At 44.6% G+C, this 22,074-nt stretch overlaps 1 protein-coding gene across 5 annotated transcripts in view; it reads left to right on the top strand.

Annotated features, from left to right (window-relative positions):
- Positions 1-4,965, top strand: part of DLC1 (DLC1 Rho GTPase activating protein) — a 348,838-nt gene extending 343,873 nt beyond the window's left edge. For all 5 annotated transcript variants that reach the window (XM_054989508.1, XM_054989509.1, XM_054989510.1 and 2 more), the window contains one exon: positions 261-4,965. In XM_054989508.1, the coding sequence (XP_054845483.1) occupies positions 261-381 (121 nt within the window). In that variant the 3' untranslated portion in view covers positions 382-4,965. The remainder of the gene's footprint in view (positions 1-260) is intronic.
- The last annotated feature ends 17,109 nt before the right edge of the window (positions 4,966-22,074 follow it).

Consider the following 22,074-nt stretch of genomic DNA (forward strand, 5'->3'; position numbering starts at 1 on the left):
TTTTGGATGTTCACATTTGTGCTGCCCTGATTCCTGTGTTTACAGTTGCTCTGAATGTTTTTGTCAGTCCATCCTCTGCTCGCAGATACGCTGTACCATTGGTTCTGCCGTCCATGACAAAGCAAAAATGTGACTCTTTGATTTGGATCTCCACCCATTTCCCCAACTGAACACCTGTCCTGAAAATCTCTGTTTCTTTTATATTTTTTCCACCAACCAGATAAGTTGCTTCACACATCTGTTTTCTTTTGTTAAAACAGGGGGCATAAGCCTGACTGGTATGCAAAAGCTTTCGGACATTTATGTGCAGCAGAAGTTGTTAAGATCAGAGATTCTTTCACTAAGCAGAACGTTGAGAATAAGGAAGCGAAATCCAGGTGACTACTGAAGCAGACCAACTCTGCATTCAACCCGCCACAGTCGGTGTGCATCAGTGCGCCCAGGAGCTCCTGATTGTTTGCTGCAGAACGGATCCTGGTGTGGTCTGAAGTTCTCATGTGAACCAAGAGTATCTGGAATTGGTCTGATATTCTCACTCAAAATGCTGGGGCAATACCATGAATTTTAAAGCTGCTTCTTCCTGTTGTTGTTAGGCCTATCGTATAGGCCTTGACTGGAATATATTGGACATTACACAAAAAGAATTTTTAAAGTATATTATTCTATGTATGAATTGCTTCTGAGAAGCAACATTCGAAGAAATGTATTCTGGAATACAGTGGGAAATGATTTTCCCTTTGCATATGTATCTGTGTGCTGTTTGTTGAGGGACTGTTGCAGCCACTGGATGTGTTGGTACTCTTCACTGTCGTCCTCTCTAAAGTAAGTGAAGGAAGGTTTGCACAGAGACAAAGGTGTTGAACGGCTGTCTGAATTTTGGACAGCCTTGGATACAGGTTTAGTAGAAGCACAGTGTCTGGTACACTCAAAGGCAATTAGGAAGAGTCTTCATGTTGTGAGGAAAGAGTTCAGCCTGGGATTTTTGCCTGCCCAGCAGACCTTCAGAAGCTTGTCTTGTGTGTCACGCATAAATAAATGGGGCAGGACTAAGGAAGGCAAAACATGATGCCCAATGAAGAATTTATGGGAGAGGTTAAAAACGTCCAATGCGCTTCAGTATGTCTCTTTCAAGGGCAGTGGCTCTGTATCTTCTCCTGTTTGAAAGAAGTGTTCTCCACATCTTGACATGGAGGCAAATAAGCCTTTTCCCCTGGAGTGTATGCTTAACAGCCTCATGTACCTCTATGAAATGAATTTGCCACAGTCACATTTTAAACATCAAGGTGACCATTTAAAAAACAATACATGCATTGGCGCTTAGAGTTCTAGCTCTCAATATGCTCTATATTGGGAAAAGATGCTAGTAGAAACATATTCACTGTGTTTAATTCAACTCTCTTTTTCCATGTATGTATATACCCATCATTTTATCCATACGCTCCTGCTAAGAAACAGGCCAGATTCGTAACTGACCTTGTTTGTTTGGATCTCATAGGAAAGAAGAGAAAGCTTAAAGGCACAATAGTAGAGCTGACGTTGCTTTCAGCAGCTTAAAGAAAAATAGCACTGGAAAAAATAGTATAACTGGAGCATAAAACATTCTAAAGTCATCCAGTGTAATAGATACTGTGTTAGGAGTTTGAAGGTGTTCATATCATCTGCTCTCACACAACCGTATTAACCTCATTTAGCCAAATGCTTGGGGCGGGGGGGATTTCCCAAATCCTGAGCTTTGTTGAAGGTTGGATAAGCGAAATGATTGTTGCTGTTAGATTACTTGAGGCAAATTGAAGGACTGCAGGTCAGGAGCATGGCAGATGGGGCAGTACGTTGCACAGACCAGTGGCTTTCAGAGGAAAACCCAGACCTGTTAACTCCATCACCACGAGCATTCGGATGGCCATAGCCAGTGACATCTGGGTAGGGGCTTGCAGAATCAATGTGTTTCTGAAAGTAGTACACTCACTGTTTCAGGTGTTGCCAGAAAAACCTCTCACTCTTTTGCGGGGAGGAGTATCACGTTGTCAAATATGACATACGCAAGAGAGAATCAAGAAAGCTTCTTTGTAAAAAAAAAAAAAAAAAGTTTGGGTGCAAGAAGGTAAAAACAGAGTGGCAAGAGAGGGCAGAGGGGGTCCTTTTGTGATGGACTTCCCCAGTGTTTCAGACCCCACAGGATTATGCTTCAGGTGCACCTCCATCTCTAGGTATGAGATAGCCATAACAGATGCTGTTCAATTCTACTGCTGTTCTGTCATTCAGTGTTGAAGTATATCCAGTTGGATTCAGGCTATATTTTCCTATTTATTTTATTTATCTTATTTTGTGATGTTTATAGTCTGCCTTTCTCACTGAAGACTCAAGGTGGGATACAGGATGGTGGTGGTAGAGAGAGCCCTCAAGTCAGAGTTGATATATGGCGACTCCTGGTGGGATTTTCGTGGCAAGAGACTAACAGGTGGTTTGCCATTGAATGTCTCTGCAGCCCAGGTCTTCGTTGGAGGTCTCCCATCCCATTACTAACCAAGGCCAGCCCTACTTAGCTTCTGAGATCTGACAAGATTAGGCTCACCTGGACTATCCAGGGCAGGGATACAGGATAAAATCAACCCCCAAAAATCAACAGTGTAGACAAACAGCGTAAGACAACCCAAAGAAAACTGCAATAGGACTACAGTTACAGAACTAGGGAACACTGCAAACAACTTACAATAATCATTGTCATGGATTACATCTTACTTTATTATAATAATGGTGCCCTTCTGGGCAGAATGGAACTCCACCTCCCCTCTCTACATCCCACCAGCCTCTACAAAATGCTGTTTCTGGGAGATGAGGGCTCCAGGAGAAAGTTACGAGGGAGGGCTGCAGAAGGAAGGAGGAATCAGTGGAAATGGCCAGTTTGGTCTGGATCTAACTCATAATCTCCAAGAGCAGGTCTTTGACTCTTGCTGTGAATCTTGCCCTGCCAACCCCCAGAAACTTGCAATTGTGTCCTGTGTAAGGTTTGTGCTTTGGTATAGAGATGCACTATTAGTATAGAGATGCACTGAACAAGTATGAGTAAGGTATGAATGAAAAATATAAAATGGAAGATAGATGGTTGGGTGGTGGTGGTTTAAAACAAAGGCTTTAAAGAGAGACCCATCCTTAGAGTTGTCCTGTCCCAGGCTTTCTGACTTTTCAGTGTCTTTTAAAACTCCTTTCTGTGTCCCTACAACCAGGGACAACTGCTAAGCTGTGCATTGGACCAAAGATGGTGTGAAGTTGGCCTGTTCGTTCCATCTTCCTTACTTGCATTGAAGAAAAGGACCACACAGCTTAGAGGTTGCCTTACAACTTGGGCCCTTTCCTGGTTTCTCCATCTCAAAGCAGTGACATGGCTGGAAGCAGCCCTCGGTTACCATTATCAGTATTATTGCTTTTAAAGTTTTTGTGATGAAGAATTGTGATGGTGCCAACAGGCTTGTATTGTGCTTGTAGGCATGGCCAGTGCCTGCATCGTTACCCCGTGTAATTTTGTCTTGTTTTTGTTTTGCCCTTCCCCTCATTGTTCTTTGCACATTTTGTAATAACCACACACACAGGAAAAAAGTCAACACAGGAAATAGTAGGGAGAAAAGATGTGATACGGCAAGCCTTGCATTTGATCCTTTTCAAGCAACAAACAGACGGGAACAATGTTCTTCCCAGAAGTTGTGAAGAACATTGCAGGGTGTCAGTGCAAGCTCTAATGAAACTTTGACTCCTCTTTTGCAAACCTAAAGGTATACATGATACAACCAAGGATCAGGTGTGGACTAATACCAACTCTTTTGGATTATGTTACGAGACTCCTCCTGGAGGGGAAAGTAGCTGTGTTAGATTATACAGTTGTGTCCCCACCCTCAGTGGTTGTGAGGCCAAACTACGCGTTCAGTTTTTAACAAGTTCGTTCCACATTCTCTGCAGCTCCACAGCAGCTGCGGGGAATGGCTTTTTGTAAAAAATAAAGGAGAGTCCAAACAGGCTTGGAATGAGACTGTGGGTGCATTCCACCTTCAAGACATTTTCCTGCACAGAAACAGCACTGAGGAGGAATACATACCCATTTTTGCTGTTTTGATAACAAGCAGAAGTCCTTCCTCTCCCTGCAGCTGTGTTCTGAGCCTGTTTGGGCTCTTTTATTTTTTAAAACCATTCGCCGTAGCTGCTTTGTAGATGCAAGGAACCCAGACCCAACTCATTAAAAACCCGGACGTGTAGTTTGGCCAGCTGAGTGTGTTTAGGATCACAACATTAGTATTCCTCATGAATAGGGCAACCTTGTGCATTCTTTGTATACTGTCCTAAACATTTAAATGTGTGAAAATATATGTTGTACATACCGTTCTGTTGTAAACGTGTACACTTGCTTACAGTTAATTGTCCAGTATAGATAAAGCATGAACATAATTATTTAAATATACTTGTATTCAGGGCTTTTTTCCTGGGAAAAGAGGTGGTGGAACTCAGGACCGCACAATGATGTCACTTTGGGTCAGCTGGAACAAGGGGGGAGTTTTTTAAAGTTTAAATCACCCTTGGCGAAAATGGTCACATGTCCGGTGGCCCAGCCCCCTGATCTTCAGACAGAGGGGAGTTTAGATTGCCCTCCGCGCTGTAGCGCAGCGGCACGGAAAGCAATCTCAACTCCCCTCTGTCTGGAGATCAGGGGGGCGGGGCCACCGGACATGTGACCATTTTCAAGATGTGCCGGAACTCCGTTCCACCACGTTCCCGATGAAAAAAAGCCCTGCTTGTATTTATACCTCAGATATTCTTTTGGGGGAGGGGAGGATTTTGTACCTCAAGTTGTCTCCCCTTCGTCCACCCTCATGTAAATAACTTTTCCACAATTAAGGTCTCAGTAAAAGAAGAAAAGGTTTATATCTTGCTGTTATATGTCTGTACAGTATATAATCAATAAATGCACTATTAAATATTTGAATTTGTGAAGCAGTTGAATTCCACTGACTTTATGTGGCCAATTTTTTGGAAGAGTTATAAACAGATGGATTCTAAACCAATTATGTAGCTCTAATCCACCCTACAGGCCAATGACCAACTCTCTTATATGCTGATGTTGCAACTTAAACGATGTAAACTGGTTTCACGTTGCCGTAGAACACTAGGATTGGAGTCCAGTGGCACCTTAGACACCGACAGAATTTTTCGGCTATGAGCTTTTGAGAGTCAAAGCTCTCTTCATCAGACTTTCTTCAGATGTAAGCTAAGAGTAGGATTTTTCAGTAATGGCACCTTACCTGAGGCCCACCTGGCACCTTCGTTGCTCTCTTTTATGTACCAGCCCCAAAATGTTTCTATTCATCTAAGCTTCTAATTAAGGGATTGATTGATCTTTTAATGCTATTTTCATCTGGAAACTTACTTTAAGCTATCAGTGGTCTGTATGGCCTTTTTATATTTTAGGCTGATTTAAATGCTGGATTTTAATTAATATCTTTTAATCCACCTTGGGATCCTACTTGGGTGGAAAGGCAGCATACAAATACTTTAAATGTTTTGTTTTTACAAGCAAGGGACATCTCATTTCCCCTCCCCCACTGTTTCCCCTTCCTGAAAGCCTCTACTCCTCCTTCCCTTCTGCTTCCTCCTGTCTTTCCCACCTACCGGCCAACGTACTTTATCTGCTCTCCTGTCTTCACTTTTCCCTCCTTCTCTTCCCCTGACATCCCCTACCTGAGAAAACTGGTGCCGTAAGGGCCAATCCACCCATGCATGGTGGAGAACCAGCAAGGACTTGTAGGGGCTACTTGACTTTCCCGTTTCCCCTTCTCTTTCCATTTCCCTACTTCCTTCTCCCCCACCAGCCAACCTACCTTTTATCTGCCATCTTTCCTCAGCTAAATTTATTATTAACTTATTTCATTTATACCCCAACTTTCTCCCAAATGGGCACCCAAAACTCCCATTTTATCCTCACAGCAACCCTGTGAGGCAGGTTAGACTGGCAGAACACAACTGGCCCAAGGTCACCTGGTGAGCTTCCATGGTGTTTTCCACTGGGTTTCCCAGATCCTAATCTGAAACTCTTAACCACTATGCCACGCTGGCTTTCATGGGGTAGTAGTTGTTGCACAGAAGCCAGCTGCCGAGCCTGAGTTGACACCATGTAGTAGCAAGTCGCCTGATGGTTGCTGCCAGACCTGGCCACAGTCCTTCTTCCATGGGTGGATTGGCCACTGTGGCACCAGCACACCTCCTCATGGACTGATGGCCTTTCCCCAAGCTTGACTGTCCAGTCCCATTACAGAAGGCCTGCACCCAGCCTACCTGAGCTCCACACAGCACCGGCGAGGTGCCTCCTAGCTTGGCCAAGCCTCGAGAAGTACAGATGAGGCCGGCAGTACCTAGACAAGTAGGAGGTGCCTGGCGTTGGGGGGCCGGAGCAGGCACCGTGCCCCTAACATCTCAGAATTCACTGCAAAACTGGGGTGTTTCTCTTATGCTTGTAGAAAGATCTGTCGTGTCTGTTCACGGCTTCAGTCTCTGAATTTAGCCGCATTGAGAGTTAGATATATTAATTGTTTAGCAGAGTTTTTAATTGGTTTAAACTCCTCTTCAGACTCTGAGAAGCTGCTTTCTCTCCTGTCTGATACTGCTGCATTTGTTTCTTTCAGAGTCTCTCTTTTCGCCTTAGCAGCCAAGAAAATTCGGGCTACAGCTGTTTCCAGTGATAGCAATGCTTTTATATGACTGGTATTTTCTGCCTAGATCATTTTAATCTCTCAATATTTGTACATATGTTTATATGTTAGACTGTTTTATGTGTTTTATGCATATGGATTGTAAAGGCCTTTGGCCACAAACAATAAACCTAATGTATTGTCGAAGGCTTTCACGGCCGGAGAACGATGGTTGTTGTGGGTTTTCCGGGCTGTATTGCCGTGGTCTTGGCATTGTAGTTCCTGACGTTTCGCCAGCAGCCGTGGCTGGCATCTTCAGAGGTGTAGCACCAAAAGACAGAGATCTCTCAGAGAGATCTCCTTGGAGAGGCAGCATAAGAACTTTCTAAATAAATAATAGAAAACTTTTTTTGGCCCAGGTGCTAAAACCATTGCAGCAAAGAGGTTGGTATGGCAGCAAACAAAAGGAGGTAGGAGAAATGAGGTCAGACACAAATGGAGCAAGCCTAGCCCCGCATCTCAGGGGTTGTCCTTAGACTCAGCTAGAGGTTGCAGACATCTGGGGGCAATGCTGGGTGTAACATATGCCTGCTGCTTTCTCATATGCCAGTGACCCCAATTGTTCTACCAAGGCCTCCATTGTTAGGGTGGAGATCTGGCCCTGTTTCTGCACAAAATTGTCAGGTGTACTGCTGTCAGCATGTGTACTGGGGGCTGTCTATAATTTAATCAGAAACAAAGGGTTGAATCTAGACTAAATTTTCCAGTGGCAGAATGGAACTTTTGAACTGATCGCCATTAAATAGGGTAAATAGATAAAAGTTCCCAAAGACAAAGCATTAGTGGTTAAGAGCAGCAGGACTCTAATCTGGAGAGCCGGGTTTGATTCCCCACTCCTCTGCTTGAAGTCAGCTGGGTGACCTTGAGTCAGTCACAGCTCTCTCAGAGCTCTCTCAGCCGCACCCACCTCACAGGGTGATTGTTGTAAGGATAATAATAACATCCACTCAGAGCGGTTTACAAAGTATGTTAAGTTGTTCTGAAAGGGGGTATATAAATTGAATGTTGTTGTTTATTATTATCATTTAATCATGCCTATTAAGCACTATCCATTCGCCATTTTAAAACTAAAAGAGCATGTAAATATTGTTCTGAGGTCATTAACTGATGAACAGTCCTCAAGTGTTCCAGCTTAACTGTTTTCTGGATCAGGATGTAAAAGTCAGCGTATCAAATGGGGTCGATGCAACAGTGACTTGCCAAAACAGAGAGAAGACTGAAGCCTGTCTATTATAGGGACTATTTAAAAAAAAAAACAACCACCAATTTGCACAGGGAGGAGGAAATGGTGTTGCCTGTTCAGGAAATGTGCAAGTTCCTTCCAAACAAAAGGACACAAGGCCAGAATTGGCAATAAATCGGTGAAAGTTTAATGCTTGCCTTGCAGAGGAAGGAAGCCAAAAATAGAACAGTGGCCTTCATGTGCGGCTTAAACCAAGTAAGAGCTTATGGGAAATCAGCTGCAAAATTTCAAAAGTAAGTAGTCCATGAAAATAACACTTGTGTCTCTGGGGGGGGGAGGGGAACGAGATTCCTCTTTCTTCTTGGGGGCCGCATTTATGAATTGCCACATCAGTAATTAAGTCATCGATGCTGTGCGGTAAAGCTTGGGCCCTCCTTGCAGCTTTTCTCCAGCTGTGCTTCCAACCAAGTGTCAAAGCTCCCTGCCTTTTCAGTAGGGCAGCTCTTTACCAAAGATAAAACTGAGGAAAGAGGATCAAGGGAAGAGATTGCCACAGGTCCTGGATGGACAACATTTAATTTATTTTATTTATTTATGTCATTTACAGTCCGCCTTTCTCACTGAGACTCAAGGCGGATTATACAGTATGAGATTAGTACAGTCAATATTAAGAACATTTCCATAAACAATGTCGTAGGGTAAATAGATACAAGTTCACAAAGACATAGCATTAGCAGGAATCCAGTACAACATAGTGGGGAAGTCTATGGTTCCTAACCCATAAGCAGATCATCTGAGATCCCCTCCCTACAATACACCCTATCTGATTAAAAACTTTTTTGAATAATTCAATTTTGCATCATTTGTGGAAAGCCAGGAGAGTGGGGGCTCTCCTGGCCTCCTCAGGCAGGCCATTCCACAGGGTAGGGGCCACCACAGAGAAAGCCCATGTATGGGCTGCTGTCTATTTTGTCGATGTGCAGGTGGCTCCTGCAGAAGCTCCTGTTCGGAAGAGCGAAGCTGCCATGGAGGAGCATAGGGAGGGAGGTGGTCCCGTAGATATGCCAGACCAAGACTATGAAGAGCTTTGTAAGTGAACCGATACCTTGAACTGAGCACGGCAACTGATGGGTAGCCAGTGGAACGACTGCAGGATGGGAGTGATGTTCATGCTCCTGCTGCTCCTGATAACAGTCAAGCCACAGCATTTTGCACCCGTTGGAGTCTCCTGCTTAGGTTACACGGGTGACCTATGTATAGGTGCATTACAATAGTCAAGTCTTGATGTTACCATAGCATGGATCCAGGCGGCCAGGTCAGCCATGCCGAGGTAAGAAGCCATTTTCCAGGTGGTGGTTTATTACTGTGGTGGTGGAGAGTGCCCTCAAGTCATAGCTGATTTATGGTGACACACACCCCCGGTGGGGTTTTCATGGCAAGAGCCTAACAGCGGTGGTTTGCCATCACCTGCCTCTGCAACCCTGGTCTTCTTTGGAGGTCTTCCATCCAACTACTAACCAAGGTTGACCCTGCTTAGCTTCTGAGATCTGTCGAGATCAGGCTCATCTGTTACTACTCCCCTTATATTAAGATTATGGCCTGTATATGTTCTTTGTTGACTGTCTATCTATCTATGTTTTGTCTTTTCACCTATTTTTATGTATTTATGTAAAAATAGGTGAAAAGACAAAGCAGGAAACTCGTTTTTGCTACCGCAGCCATGGCTACCCTTCTGGAATTCTCATAGCTGCAGAGAAATAGGTCATCATTTTGCTTACTACAAAAATTTGATCATTTCAAAGGATAAAAAGTATATTTGAGTGTGTAATGATGGAATGATAAAAGAACACCAGTTTTCCTTACGGCCTGATTGGCAGGATGGGAAGGGTCACCGTATCCCAGTTATTCAATATTATGATTTGAATACTAGGTCAGTGCATTGGATAAGCTGATGGGAAGAAGTAACCACTGTTTTCTGTATGCGGCACCCACCCACCCCCCAAAAAGTTACAGGCTACAAAAAGGCACTGTCTTCCACCTGTCTTCCTTCCAGGCAAGGCCTCCCCACCCCTCATTAGTTGATAACTTCGAGCTGATTTCAACATCTTGAATAAATTTAAAAGTATGTTGAAGACTCAGGAGTTTCTTTAAACCACTATCAAGCCATGTATTCTGAATATCATTCGTTTGGGATAGAGGCTTCCTGCCAATTAATGTTTTATAAATGTCTGTGAAATCATCCCCTTTTTTCTGGCACATTCATTCCTCTCACTAGCTAATGTTTTCAGAGTGCCTGGCAACTGAGTCCTAAACATTTGCCATGACAAATCTGCTCGCGCAGGCAGAGTAAAGTTTCTCTGTTGCTGGCACATAATCTGACAGTTTATGACAATATGGCCTTGCAAGGTTAGGTGCGCCGCTAAGCAGCTTTTTCCTGGCACAGCAACTCTGGCTCTTGATCAGTTCCAAGGCTACATTTTCATGTAGGTGCAGTCCGATTTTGTGGGTCGTCATGTGGGTATGCTGTGCCCGTTCCCACATTACAAAACCGCATGAGTCTATATATAGAAAGGTGGGGTCAAGTACGCACAAGCCTTTGGAAATGCTCACATAACACTTTAGTAGAAAAGAGTCCAGTAGCACCTTTAAGACTAACCAACTTATTTGTAGCATAAGCTTTTGAGAATCACAGCTCTCTTCATTAGATGCACCTGACTAAGAGAGCCGTGGTTCTCGAAAGCTTATGCTACAAATAAGTTGGTTAGTCTTAAAGGTCCTACTGGACTCTTTTCTATTTTGCTACTACAGAATAACACGGCTAACTCCTCTGGATCTAAAACTGTTTAGTAGAATGTTAGGGTGTGCAATTTTGTTTTTACTTACTTCATTTTGGCCACTACTATTCCTGCACACTACTGCAGGCAAGAAGAGAAAAACTTTGAGTTGGCTGATTCCAGTATTCTCCTAGCACAGCTGCCATCAGGGCCCCACTGTGTCGTTGAGGAATTTCCAAACTAGTCCTTACCAGGACTAGTGCTTTCTGGAAGCCACAATCTATTTTGTCTCCAACATAACAATAACAACAACAACATTTGATTTATATACCCCTCCAGGACAACTGAAGAGTGGTTTACAAAGTGTGTTGTTAATATCCTCACAACAATCACCCTGTGAGGTGAGTAGGGCTGTGAGAGCTCTAAAAGAGCTGTGACTGACCCAATGTCTCCCAGCTGGCTTCATGCGGAGGAGTGGGGAATCAAACCCAGTTCTCCAGATTAGAGTCCTGCTGCCAAACTGTCATAGTTCCTGAAAATTGTTATTCATACAGATAATTTGTCCTTGAGACTGTTAATTTGGCCTAGAAAATCTACCTTGAGAGGACTACAATTGAGACCAGATTCCACACACACACACACCCCATCTGATTTTTAAACAGTTAAGAGACAAGTTTCAAGGCAATGGGAGCCTGCCTTTCAGGCCATGTAGTATTTAGAAGGCCTGGTACAATAGCCTTGGTAAAGCTGACCAAGTCTGACTTGGATCCGTGTCCAGATCACAAGACCTTCTGCGATTGACTTTGCTGCCTCAGATTCGATCGTGGAGGAAAGGATATTGATATCAAGTTGCTGATGTAATAAAGAGTCTTGCAGTGAAATCTTAAGCGGAGTTACTCCAGTCTAAGTCTATTGAAAATTCACTGTTGGTCTTGAAGGTGCTGAAAGTTTGTAACCGCTTTGTGTGTACCTTTAGAACACACTTTCAGTGTTTGCCCTTTGCCAGGTTACTCCTGTCAAATATTCCCAACAATGCCAGGCATTTTACTTAAGAACTTCTCCAAAGTGTGGAATGAAAGGCAGCATAAAGGATTCTTCACCAGCCAACATCACGCCAAGCCAATGTTGTCTTTTGACATCTTGTTTAACGAGCACCAGTCTTCAGTTTGTGAAGAAGACCCATGCTTTCTGAGCAAACACACAACTGAATGGAGGATACAAGCTCCTGGGTTTTTAAAAAATAGAGGAATAGGGAAGCTGTGTTTGTTTTTCCTAGCAAACTTCTCCTTGTCTTTGCCTTTTGTTATAATTCACAGAGGATCCTGGAACAGATCCCTAACAAAGAGGAGAATCTTGCTTTTTTAAAAAAAAATCCCAAACCTTACCCTACAGCGGTCGTTTATTTTCTATGCTAGAGAAAAATTACCTTCCAGGTAGTTACCCTGAGGCTGGCAGAGGGGGGGACCTTACTCGTATTCCAAAGACTGCTAAGGCTTGGGGGGGGGACAGCATTTTACCCATGTCACCAGCCTCGTGCTAACTTATCTTATTTATGTCATCTATAGTCCGCCTTTCTCATTGAGGCTCAAGGTGGATTACACAGTGCAAGATTAGTACAGTCAGTATCAAGGACATTTCAATAAACAATGCCATAGGGTAAATAAATGCAAGTTTACAAAGACATAGCATTAGCAAGAATCCAATACAGAGTTGGAGAAATGCTGTAACAGAGCATAAGCAATTCTAGGACTAACATTAGACAACATACAACTACCCAGTAGCATCATACTTGAAACACAGGTAGCACATAGGAACACATACTTAAAGCAATTGGTAAAACGCAAGGCAACATAGTGGTAAAGTTTATGGTCCCCAACACATTAGTGAAGCATCTGAGACCCCCTTCCCTACAATACAGTCCTCCTAGATGAATACTTCTATTTTGCATCGTTTACAGAAAGCCAGGACAGTGGGGGCTCTCCTGACCTCCTCAGGCAGGCCGTTCCACAGAGAATGTTAGTGTATGGACTGTTGTTGATTTCGCCCATGTGCAGGGTGGCACTTGCATGAGACCCTGTTCAGATGAGCGAAGCTGCTGTGGAGGAAGGAAGGTGGCCCCATAGGTATGCTGGACCAAGGCTGTGAAGTTAGCCCAATAAAGTCCACCAGCTAAGGTTTGTAGAACCAGGATCAAAATGTACTCTCTCTGAAAATCCCATGGTGCATACAGCCATATGCTGCCAGCTGTGAGCCAAGATGCCTTCTAGTGAGCACTCACCACCAGCACCAGGATAAGCTGTCTTTTGTCCCATGCCACAAACAGGATGATCCTCGACCAGTCAGTCTCCCTCAGGGGCAAAAGGCTGCTCTGAACCACTTGGAAAAGTTATTAAACCCCGTTTATCTCTGCCAAAGCATGGAAGGGGATGGGGGGGAGGGCTGGATAGGTACAAAGTCTGTGTATTTGCTGAAACACACATGTTGTTGCTTGTGCTGCATTTCAGCTGAGCTAGTCAGTGGCTATCTTACCATCTCCTAGAAAGATGCCACAGAGGTGGTGGGTTGCTAGCTGATTGCTAATACCATCTGGAGGAAATTCAAAGACATGCTGATAAGCAGCTACAGATGTTTAGACTCTGCTTGCTTCCTTCTTGTGTTTTTTTGCACCTAGGGAGAGCTCTAGCGCAGCAAGCAACTTGCTAATAAAAACCTCCAAAAATTCCTAGGTGTGGGTGCCCCCTAGTGGAAAACATTAGAAGGCAAACCATCCATGACAATCTCTCAGAGCGGAACTACAAGTGACAAAAGGCACAGGTTGTGTCAGAACTGTGGCTAGATAATGTCCTTACTCCAGACTACCCTCTGCAATCAGACAACAGTCCATTGTTTCCAAAAGGCTTTTACTGGATAAAAAGTTCATTATAGTCCACTAGCCTGAATGCAATATTCAGGATGGTACATATGCATTGTTACCAATGACTAGCAAAGCATGAGGTACAAAGTAACAGATCACAGTAGGCCCAACCTCCCCCCATAGTTCTCAAAACAACCCCTTTGAAGTCAGGATAGCGAAAGTTCCCAAGGCCGTTCTTGGTGGAACGTCGGTAGCCAAAACAATCCTCTTCTGTGAGATAGCTGCCTGGGAACCTTGGCACCTGTGGAGAAAGCACTTAAACACTGAAAGGATTAAAAATGGAGTCGGTTAAGCGAAGCAGTACAATACAGTATTCTGAACCTGACAGGTTGGACACTTGTCAGCTTCCCTCAAGTTTTGATGGGAAATGTAGGCATCCTAGTCTTGCAGCTTGGCTCTCTGACCGTTGTCCAATGGACTTTTCAACTGTCACTTGTCCAACATTCCGCCAAGCTGGACTACATTTCCCATCAAAACTTGAGGGAAGCTGGCAAGTGTCCCACCTGTGCCTTTTGTCACTTGTAGTTCCGCTCTCAGTTTTATGACTGTTTGAAAAGAGAGTTGAGTCTCTGGGCTGCATTACTGAGGCTGTGGAGATGTGTGCCCGGCTCTCCCAATTTTTTAGAAAAATCTTAAACCACTGGAGTGAATAGTGGCAGAAGGAATTTTATCCTCTTCTGGGCATGGAGCAGGGGTCATGGGGTGTGTGGTGGGGAGATAGTTGTGACTGTACTGCATTGTGCAGCGGGTTGGACTAGATGACCCTGAACGTCTCTTCCAACCCTGTGATTCTATGAATTTAAATCAGGACTCTGACTGGAAAAACTAATTCCCACTGCTTTGCTCATATGCTGAGGCCTCCACTGCACTCCACTCAGCAGCTAATTCAAGGTAAAAATGGAAACATCTGAAGGTATGATCATATCTCCCATGTTTTATATATCTTAGCAACTTTTTAATGACTTTTTAATGACCACAATAAGCCATTATTTCCAGTATTCATATACCAAATGTCTGAACCTGTGGTTCCTCTCGTACTGAGCAGTATTCACATAGGAGGGAATAGGTTAACCATGGGCTGGTTTCACAAGCATGGTCATTGAGTGATACTGTGCATGTGCAAGTGAACCCTCACAACTAGAGACAGGCACGAACAGCAATACGAACAAAAAAAAGTCACAAACAGCTCGATCTGCTGTTCGCGAACAACCTGTTCATGAAGCCCCTTTCTAAACAAACAGGTGGTCGTTGCAAGCCTCATTTGTTGCTGTTCAGCAAGCCAGACGGTCTGGCACCTGCAATTAATTCCCTTGGCAACTTAGGCAGGGACTGCCTGAACTCTGTCTGAACCCTTGCTGTTGCCCTGGAAACCGCAATCTAAGCCCAATTTAGCTTGATAGGCAGGTCTTCCTTTCAAGTGTGGAGCTCCAAATTTGTTACAAGGGAGCAAAGACCAGGGGGGAGGGGGGCTCCCAGCTCTGGCTTTGGAGAGGGAGAGACAGCTGCTGTTGGCATTTTGATAGAGTACACTGGAGCTTGAATTTTCTTTGTGTGTGGTAGGATAGGGATCTACCCCTTCAAGTTCCAGGGCTGCTGCCAGGCTCTGGGCCAAGCTATGATTTATTACTGGTACCTTTCCTGCTGCCTGCTCAGGTAGGGCTTCTGGGAGTGGTGCAGTAGGGATCTATCCACCCTCAGGTTCCAGGGCTGCTGCCAGGCTCTAGGGCCAAGCTATTATTTATTATTGGTACATTTCCTGCTGCCTGCTCAGGTCAGGTTTCTGGGAGTGGTGCAGTAGGGATCTTGACCTGGATGATGGCTGGAGGAGAGCCTGCTGGCCCCCACGAACAGCCAACTATGAACACGTTCGTAAACAGGGCCATGTTCGTGGTTGTTCATGTGTCCCTGTTTGTGGATGGCAAGAAACAACGAACATCATGTTCATTTTTTTTTCTGTTTGTGCCCATCTCTACTCACAACTCAAGAACCAAAGCCAGAAGGGTCATGGCACCATCCAAGCACAATGCTTTCTTTCACACATCACTATGCAGAGGAACAAAAATGAGCAGAAATCCATTTATTAACACTTAACCATTGAACCATTGATAACTGCCACGAACTTGTCTGGTTCATGAATCAGTTCATTTGGTTCATTGGTTCATCACTTCCAGGGCTGCAGAAAGTCCACCCCCTGCCATTGCCTAGGTAACAGATTGAGAGCCAGTTTGGTGTAGAGGTTAAGAGCGTGGGACTCTAATCTGGAGAGCTGGGTTTGATTCCCCACTCCTCCACTTGAAGCCAACTGGGTAACCTTGGGCTAGTCATGGCTCTCTGGAGCTCTCTCAGCCCCAACCCACCTCAGAGGGTGTCTGTTGTTGTGGGGATAATAACAACATACTTTGTAAACCGCTCTGAGGGGGCATTAAGTTGTCCTGAAGGGCAGTATATAAATCAAATGTTATTATTATTATAACATGCTGATGTGATGAGGAAGATGAGGGAAGGGTGTATTTTTTCCCCTTCACACTATCACAGCAGGTTGTGGTTCAGTGCCTATGCATTAGGTTATTGTGGAGGGACCAGCAATGTTAGGCACATGCCTTGTTTTGAAGGAGGAAAAAAGGGTCTTAAGTTGAGGTCTTTAACATCACCTACTCCCTGGTCCTTTTAACTGAAGATGCCAGAAGTTGAATCTGGGACTTTCTGCATACAAAGCAGCTTCTATTCCACTGATCCATGCTCTGTATCAACTCTGTCTCTCTGTGTGTACATCTATCTCTCTATCAACTGTATTCACAGCAGTTTAAAGCACCACTTTTCTCAGCCCCAATGAGGAACAAACTTCCACATATTTTTAGAGTTCACGAAACATGAAACATGAACCGCCATAAACTTGCCCATCCCCCCCCCCCCGTTGCCTAGGTAACAGATGGATTGGCGCCAGCCTATCTGGAGTGATGAACCAAAAAACAAACCATACGAACTGCTCTAAAAATCATAGCAGTTCGTTGCAGTTCATCAGAAATGAGCTCCAACGAACCGCTGGTTCGTGAACCAAAAGCCGGCCCAGTTCATGACAAACTTTGGTTCATGCCCATCTCTAGTTGTCACCTTTTGTTCACAAAAATACTAGCATTTCTACCAGAGTGCCTACAGGTATATGCCGATTATCTTTCCTCTCCAGAATTAATTTTTGTAAACAAAAAAATATAAAGGCAACACGCCACTGGGACATGCAGCAGAACCAGTGAGACAGTACTTTTATTTTATTTACTTCATTTGCACTCTGTCAGGTCTGACTATGTTCCTTATGTGATCTAACCAAAGAGACTCCATTTTAATCCTGTCAGTGTTTTAAGTTCTTCTTTTGCAGGTGACAAGCAGTCCAGTAACAGTTATCTCAAAAAAGAGGAATGTTATGACTATAACCTTTCCAGCCTTGGGAAAGTTTCACTCTCTCAGCTTCAAGCCGTTTGTTTTGAGAACTGTGGGGGGAGGATGGGACTTGCTGGGCTATGCTATTCTGTATCTTAACCTTTGCCTGTCATTCGTAACAATACTCGTGTACCAGCCAAGATATTGCATTTTGGTTAGTGGACTATAATGGTTGTTTATATTCAGTAAAATCTTTTGGAACCAATGGACTCATGTCTAATTGCAAGAGATAGGCTGGATTGCAACTTTCAGTAAGCCACAGTCTGACATTTTGTTACGAATCACATCTGTTCCAATGCCTAAACTGGGGCAGACAGATACCAAGGCCGTGTCCAACAGGGACCCTTTATTTGATCCTTATACCTCCCCTGGTTCAGAAGGACTGGAACCTCCACGACCCGTTCAGGGAGGAACGGAGTCCAGGCGTACTGCACTGTATACCCTCGCACCTGATAGAGCTGAAACTAGGCCCAGGGCAGCAGCAGAACCTCTGATATCCCTGCCTACGCCGAGGCAGTGGGGTTCGAGGCCGAGAGACACGAGGGAAAGGAGAGCGAGTGCGGTATTTACTAAGTCGCAAATGGACGGGAAACGAAGTGTCGGCTCGATAGCAGAGCATTCAAGTAGCCAACCGTGGTATCACTGGAATCGAGAAGCCGACCAATTAGAGTGGGACCGAAGAGGTTCGGAAAGTACCCAGGTGTGGGAAACCTCCCGTCGCGACGTGATGAGTTGGGACTACGCGGAAGTTACCCCGTGGACGGGGTAACGCGAGCCGACTGAACAAAGTTAGGTACAATTACAGAGCCGAACTTTAGCGGTGGATGCTGGAATTTCGGCGGTAACTGGATTAGCAAAAGGAATACTGGTGGGGATATCGGAAGAAGAACAAGGTAACGGGGCCCAGGGCATGGGAGAAATTCGGCCATGGCCTCGGGCGACGGCTTCCTATGCAGAATATATGGAAACTACCCAAGTTCCCAATGAACCTCCTCAGGGGTATTCTGAAACGGTGGGTGCCACGGCGGCCCCAGGACGTGTACAAATGTTAGAGGAGAGACTTTGTAGTATGGAGGAGAGCTTAGCACATGCTGTTCACCTGCTCTCCGTACTCATTGTCGGAGGATCAGAAGAAGGCCCCTCACAGGGAGAGGGCGCCCGCAGCCGAGTTGTCGGCCAAGGTCTGGCGGCCCTGCAGGCTATTGTCCTGGGACCACGTACCATCCCGAGAGAGCAACCGCTCTTACTAATAGACGATCTGCAACAACCGGTGCAGCCACCGGAACAACCTCAGGGGCCAGCAGATGAGAGACCGGAGGAACTACCCCCTGATGCGCCGGGAGGGCCTCCGGGAGGGGAGGAAGAGGCACCGCAGGAGCAGCCACAAGAACAACCGCAGGAGCAGCCACAAGAACAGCCACAAGAACAGCCGCAGGAGCTCCCGGTCCTCCCAGGAGAACCACCACTACAGCCGCAGGAGGAGGCTCCGGTACTCCCACCGCTGCCACTGCCGCCTCAAGGGCAGCCACTTCTCCCACGACTTCCAGCGCCTAGGCTACCTCTACCGCTAAGACCGAGAGGTCCACCTCCGCAAGGCCCTCCGGTTCCGCGAGCGCAGAGACCACAACTGAGGCCGCAAGGTCTTCCAATACCGAGACCCCAAGGGATTCTGCAGCCGAGGCCCCAGTACCCGCCGATACAACTGCCCCCGCGTCGACCTGACTAAGTGTTCTATAGACTTAATCAATTCTGTGGTGTCCTTAACATAAGTTGATGTTGACTGATTATTAATGAATCACCTCGCACTCCCGTTTTTTATGTGTTACCTAAAATTCATAAAAACAGGTTTCCTCCCCCAGGACGTCCAATCGTCTCAGGTTCGAATTCTGTTTTGGAACCATTAGCATTTTTTGTTGACCATGTTTTGCAACCTATTGTTCAGTCAACATCAATTTATCTTAAGGACACCACAGAATTGATTAAGTCTATAGAACACTTAAAAATTCCAACAGAGGCATCCCTTGTTACGATGGATGTGGAATCGTTATACACTTCGATCCCTCATGAGGGTGCCAGAGCAGTAGTAGAGAAGGTTCTTCTTGCTAGAACCTCTGAGGTTCCCCCCACTCAATTTCTGTTGCAATTAGTAGACATTATTTTGGAGAAAAATTATTTTTGGTTTAGGGATCAATTTTTCTTTCAGTGTAAGGGAGTTGCCATGGGGTGTCCAGCAGCCCCGAGCATCGCCGTATTATATATGGCAGATTTGGAAGCATCACACCTCCTGAATCCAGAAGTGAATCCTTTTTATGAGGAGATCATTTATTACAAAAGGTACATAGACGATGTGGCCATGATCCTGAGGAATAATACTTGTACAGATGGGCTAGGAGAATGGATGAACTCAGTAGACCACAACATTAAATTTACGTGGCAATCTAATCAACATAGTATTAATTTCTTGGATGTAATAATTTACAAGAATACTGTCCACACATTAGGTGTGAAACCATTTAGGAAACCCACTGACAGATGGGCATATCTCCATTATTCATCACATCACAATATTAATTTAATTAGAAACATCCCTTTCGGTCAATTCTTACGGATTAAACGCAACTCAACCGATAAAAAGGATTACGAGAGGGAGGCTATCAGACTACAGCAGGCCTTTATGGAGAGAGGCTACCCATATCATGTAGTCGAAAAAGCCAGAGTGAGAGCCAGTGGGATTTCTAGACGTTCCCTTTTAGCCCCGTCTGCTAAGAAAGAACAAAACAGGATAGCATGGTCCATAGACTATTCCCCTTTAGCGATGCCCATCACGAGGATTGTTAAACGTAACTGGTACATTATCCAGAGTATAACCGGCTGTGCCGAATTTCCTTTAATTGGACTTCAGAAAACCAACAGTATTAAAGATGCAGTGGTACACTCTGATTTTGGTAGGACTAGATCATTGGCGAGGACCCCCCGACCTACCAGCCACTTCCCATGTGGCCATTGCAATGTTTGCCATTTTTCTGTAAATGTTGATGCTATGGTTAACCCAGCGAACGGGGAGAAGTTATATACAAAAAGCTTTTCTACATGTAGTTCTTCAGGCATCATTTATGCCATTCAATGCTCGTGTAACCTGCTGTATATTGGTAGCACTATTAGACCGGTAAAGCTCCGGATCCAGGAGCATATGTCCAAAATCAGAAATGCCGTGATTGAGGCTCCGCTTACCCAACACTTCATAACATACCATAAAAGTGAGCGTGAATTTTGCTACACTGTATTGCAAGTGCTGGACAAGAAAGGGGGCTTGGCCGATCGTAAAGCTTTACTTCGTTTGGAAGCCAGATGGATTTTTACTCTCGGGACTGTGGCACCAAAAGGACTTAATCAAGAGATCGACTTCACCCCATTTTTGGGATAAGGCTCATGTACTATTTGCAGCAACAGATCTATTGGTCCCGATCGTTTTAATTGTTAATTATAATTTTCGTTCCATTCTCCTTTAAATTTGTAATGTCATGACTGTTTCCATTATCTTTGGGCGTGCTATTTAAATCACACAAGCCCTTGATGGGCTGCAGATGGGAGAAAAATATACAAGGACATTTGAGATTGAGAAGAAACCTTCTGTTCCTGTCTGCCGAATTGGGTGAAAAATGAGAATTATGTCACAATGGTAAATGCAACTGTATATATTTTTTGTATAATTTTTCATGATAATTCTGCCCTCCGTGTAAAATTGTACATTGGGTAAAGAATTGTGTTTTGTTCGTTTTCAGAAATTTATGACAATGGCCGGTGAAGAAGCTTAATTTACTGCGAAACAGGATAATTTAGCCTGGCAAACCCGTTGCCGTTTTCCCGTCGGGAGCAGCCGAGAAACCAGGCGCTCCCCCTTCCTTTTTTCTTCCTTGTATTCGGCGTGCTTAATATAAATACAATTTGAGTAGCCAGTTTACGGTCTCTTGGCTTTTTTCTCTTGCCCCTTTTTGGAAGTGTTTTAAGTTCTTCTTTTGCAGGTGACAAGCAGTCCAGTAACAGTTATCTCAAAGAAGAGGAATGTTATGACTACAAACTTTCCAGCCTTGGGAAAGTTTCATTCTCTCAGCTTCAAGTCGTTTGTTTTGAGAACTGTGGGGGGAGGATGGGACTTGCTGGGCTATGCTATTCTGTACCTTAACCTTTGCCTGTCATTCATAACAATACGCGTGTACCAGCCAAGATATTGCATCTTGGTTAGTGGACTATAATGGTTGTTTATATTCAGTAAAATCTTTTGGAACCAATGGACTCATGTCTAATTGCAAGAGATAGACTGGATTGCAACTTTTAGTAAGCCATAGTCTGACACACTCCACCTTTCTCCTCAATTGAGACCCAAAGTGGGTTAACATTCCTCTGTTTTGCTGTCAGCCAGCCATCCTCCTGGAGCACCGAGGGGCCCACAAGCACTGGAAGACGGTTGCCAGAAGCTTTAGCTAGCTCAAAATGCTGTGGCAGGATCTTTTGAGTAGGTTATCCAGGCATTTTTCTTTGGGTTAATTCAAAGTGCTGGTTCTCACCTTTAATGCCTTTCTCAACCTGGGCCCACATTTCTGAAGGACTGCCTTTCAAATCCATGTGCTAATTATGCTCCATGCCAGCATCTTCCTGTTGGAAAACAGTTTGGAGGGCATTGGTGGGCATGCCTGGGTGGGCATTTTATCTCAAAAGATCTCAATCCTTTGGGTCAGCCTCCCAGGACAGATGCTATTTTTATCCCTGTTCAGTAAGGCTTGCAAAGTAGTTTGTTTTGGAAGGGTCTTTGCTTATTTTTATCAGAAGCTGTAGAATTACTTGCTGTTTACTGAGAATATTGTTCTGGTCAGGATTAGAAGATTTCACTGTGTGTGTTATGTGCCATCAAGTCGCCTCTGACCTATGGTGACCCTATGAATGACCTCCAAAACATCCTATCTTTAACAGACTTGCTCAGATCCTGCAAACTGGAGGACGTGGCTTCTTTTATTGAGTCAAGTCATCTCATTTTAGGTCTTC

Source organism: Eublepharis macularius, chromosome 10 (genome assembly GCF_028583425.1).
Source record: "Eublepharis macularius isolate TG4126 chromosome 10, MPM_Emac_v1.0, whole genome shotgun sequence".
In the NCBI taxonomy this organism is placed as follows: Eukaryota; Metazoa; Chordata; class Lepidosauria; order Squamata; family Eublepharidae; genus Eublepharis; species Eublepharis macularius.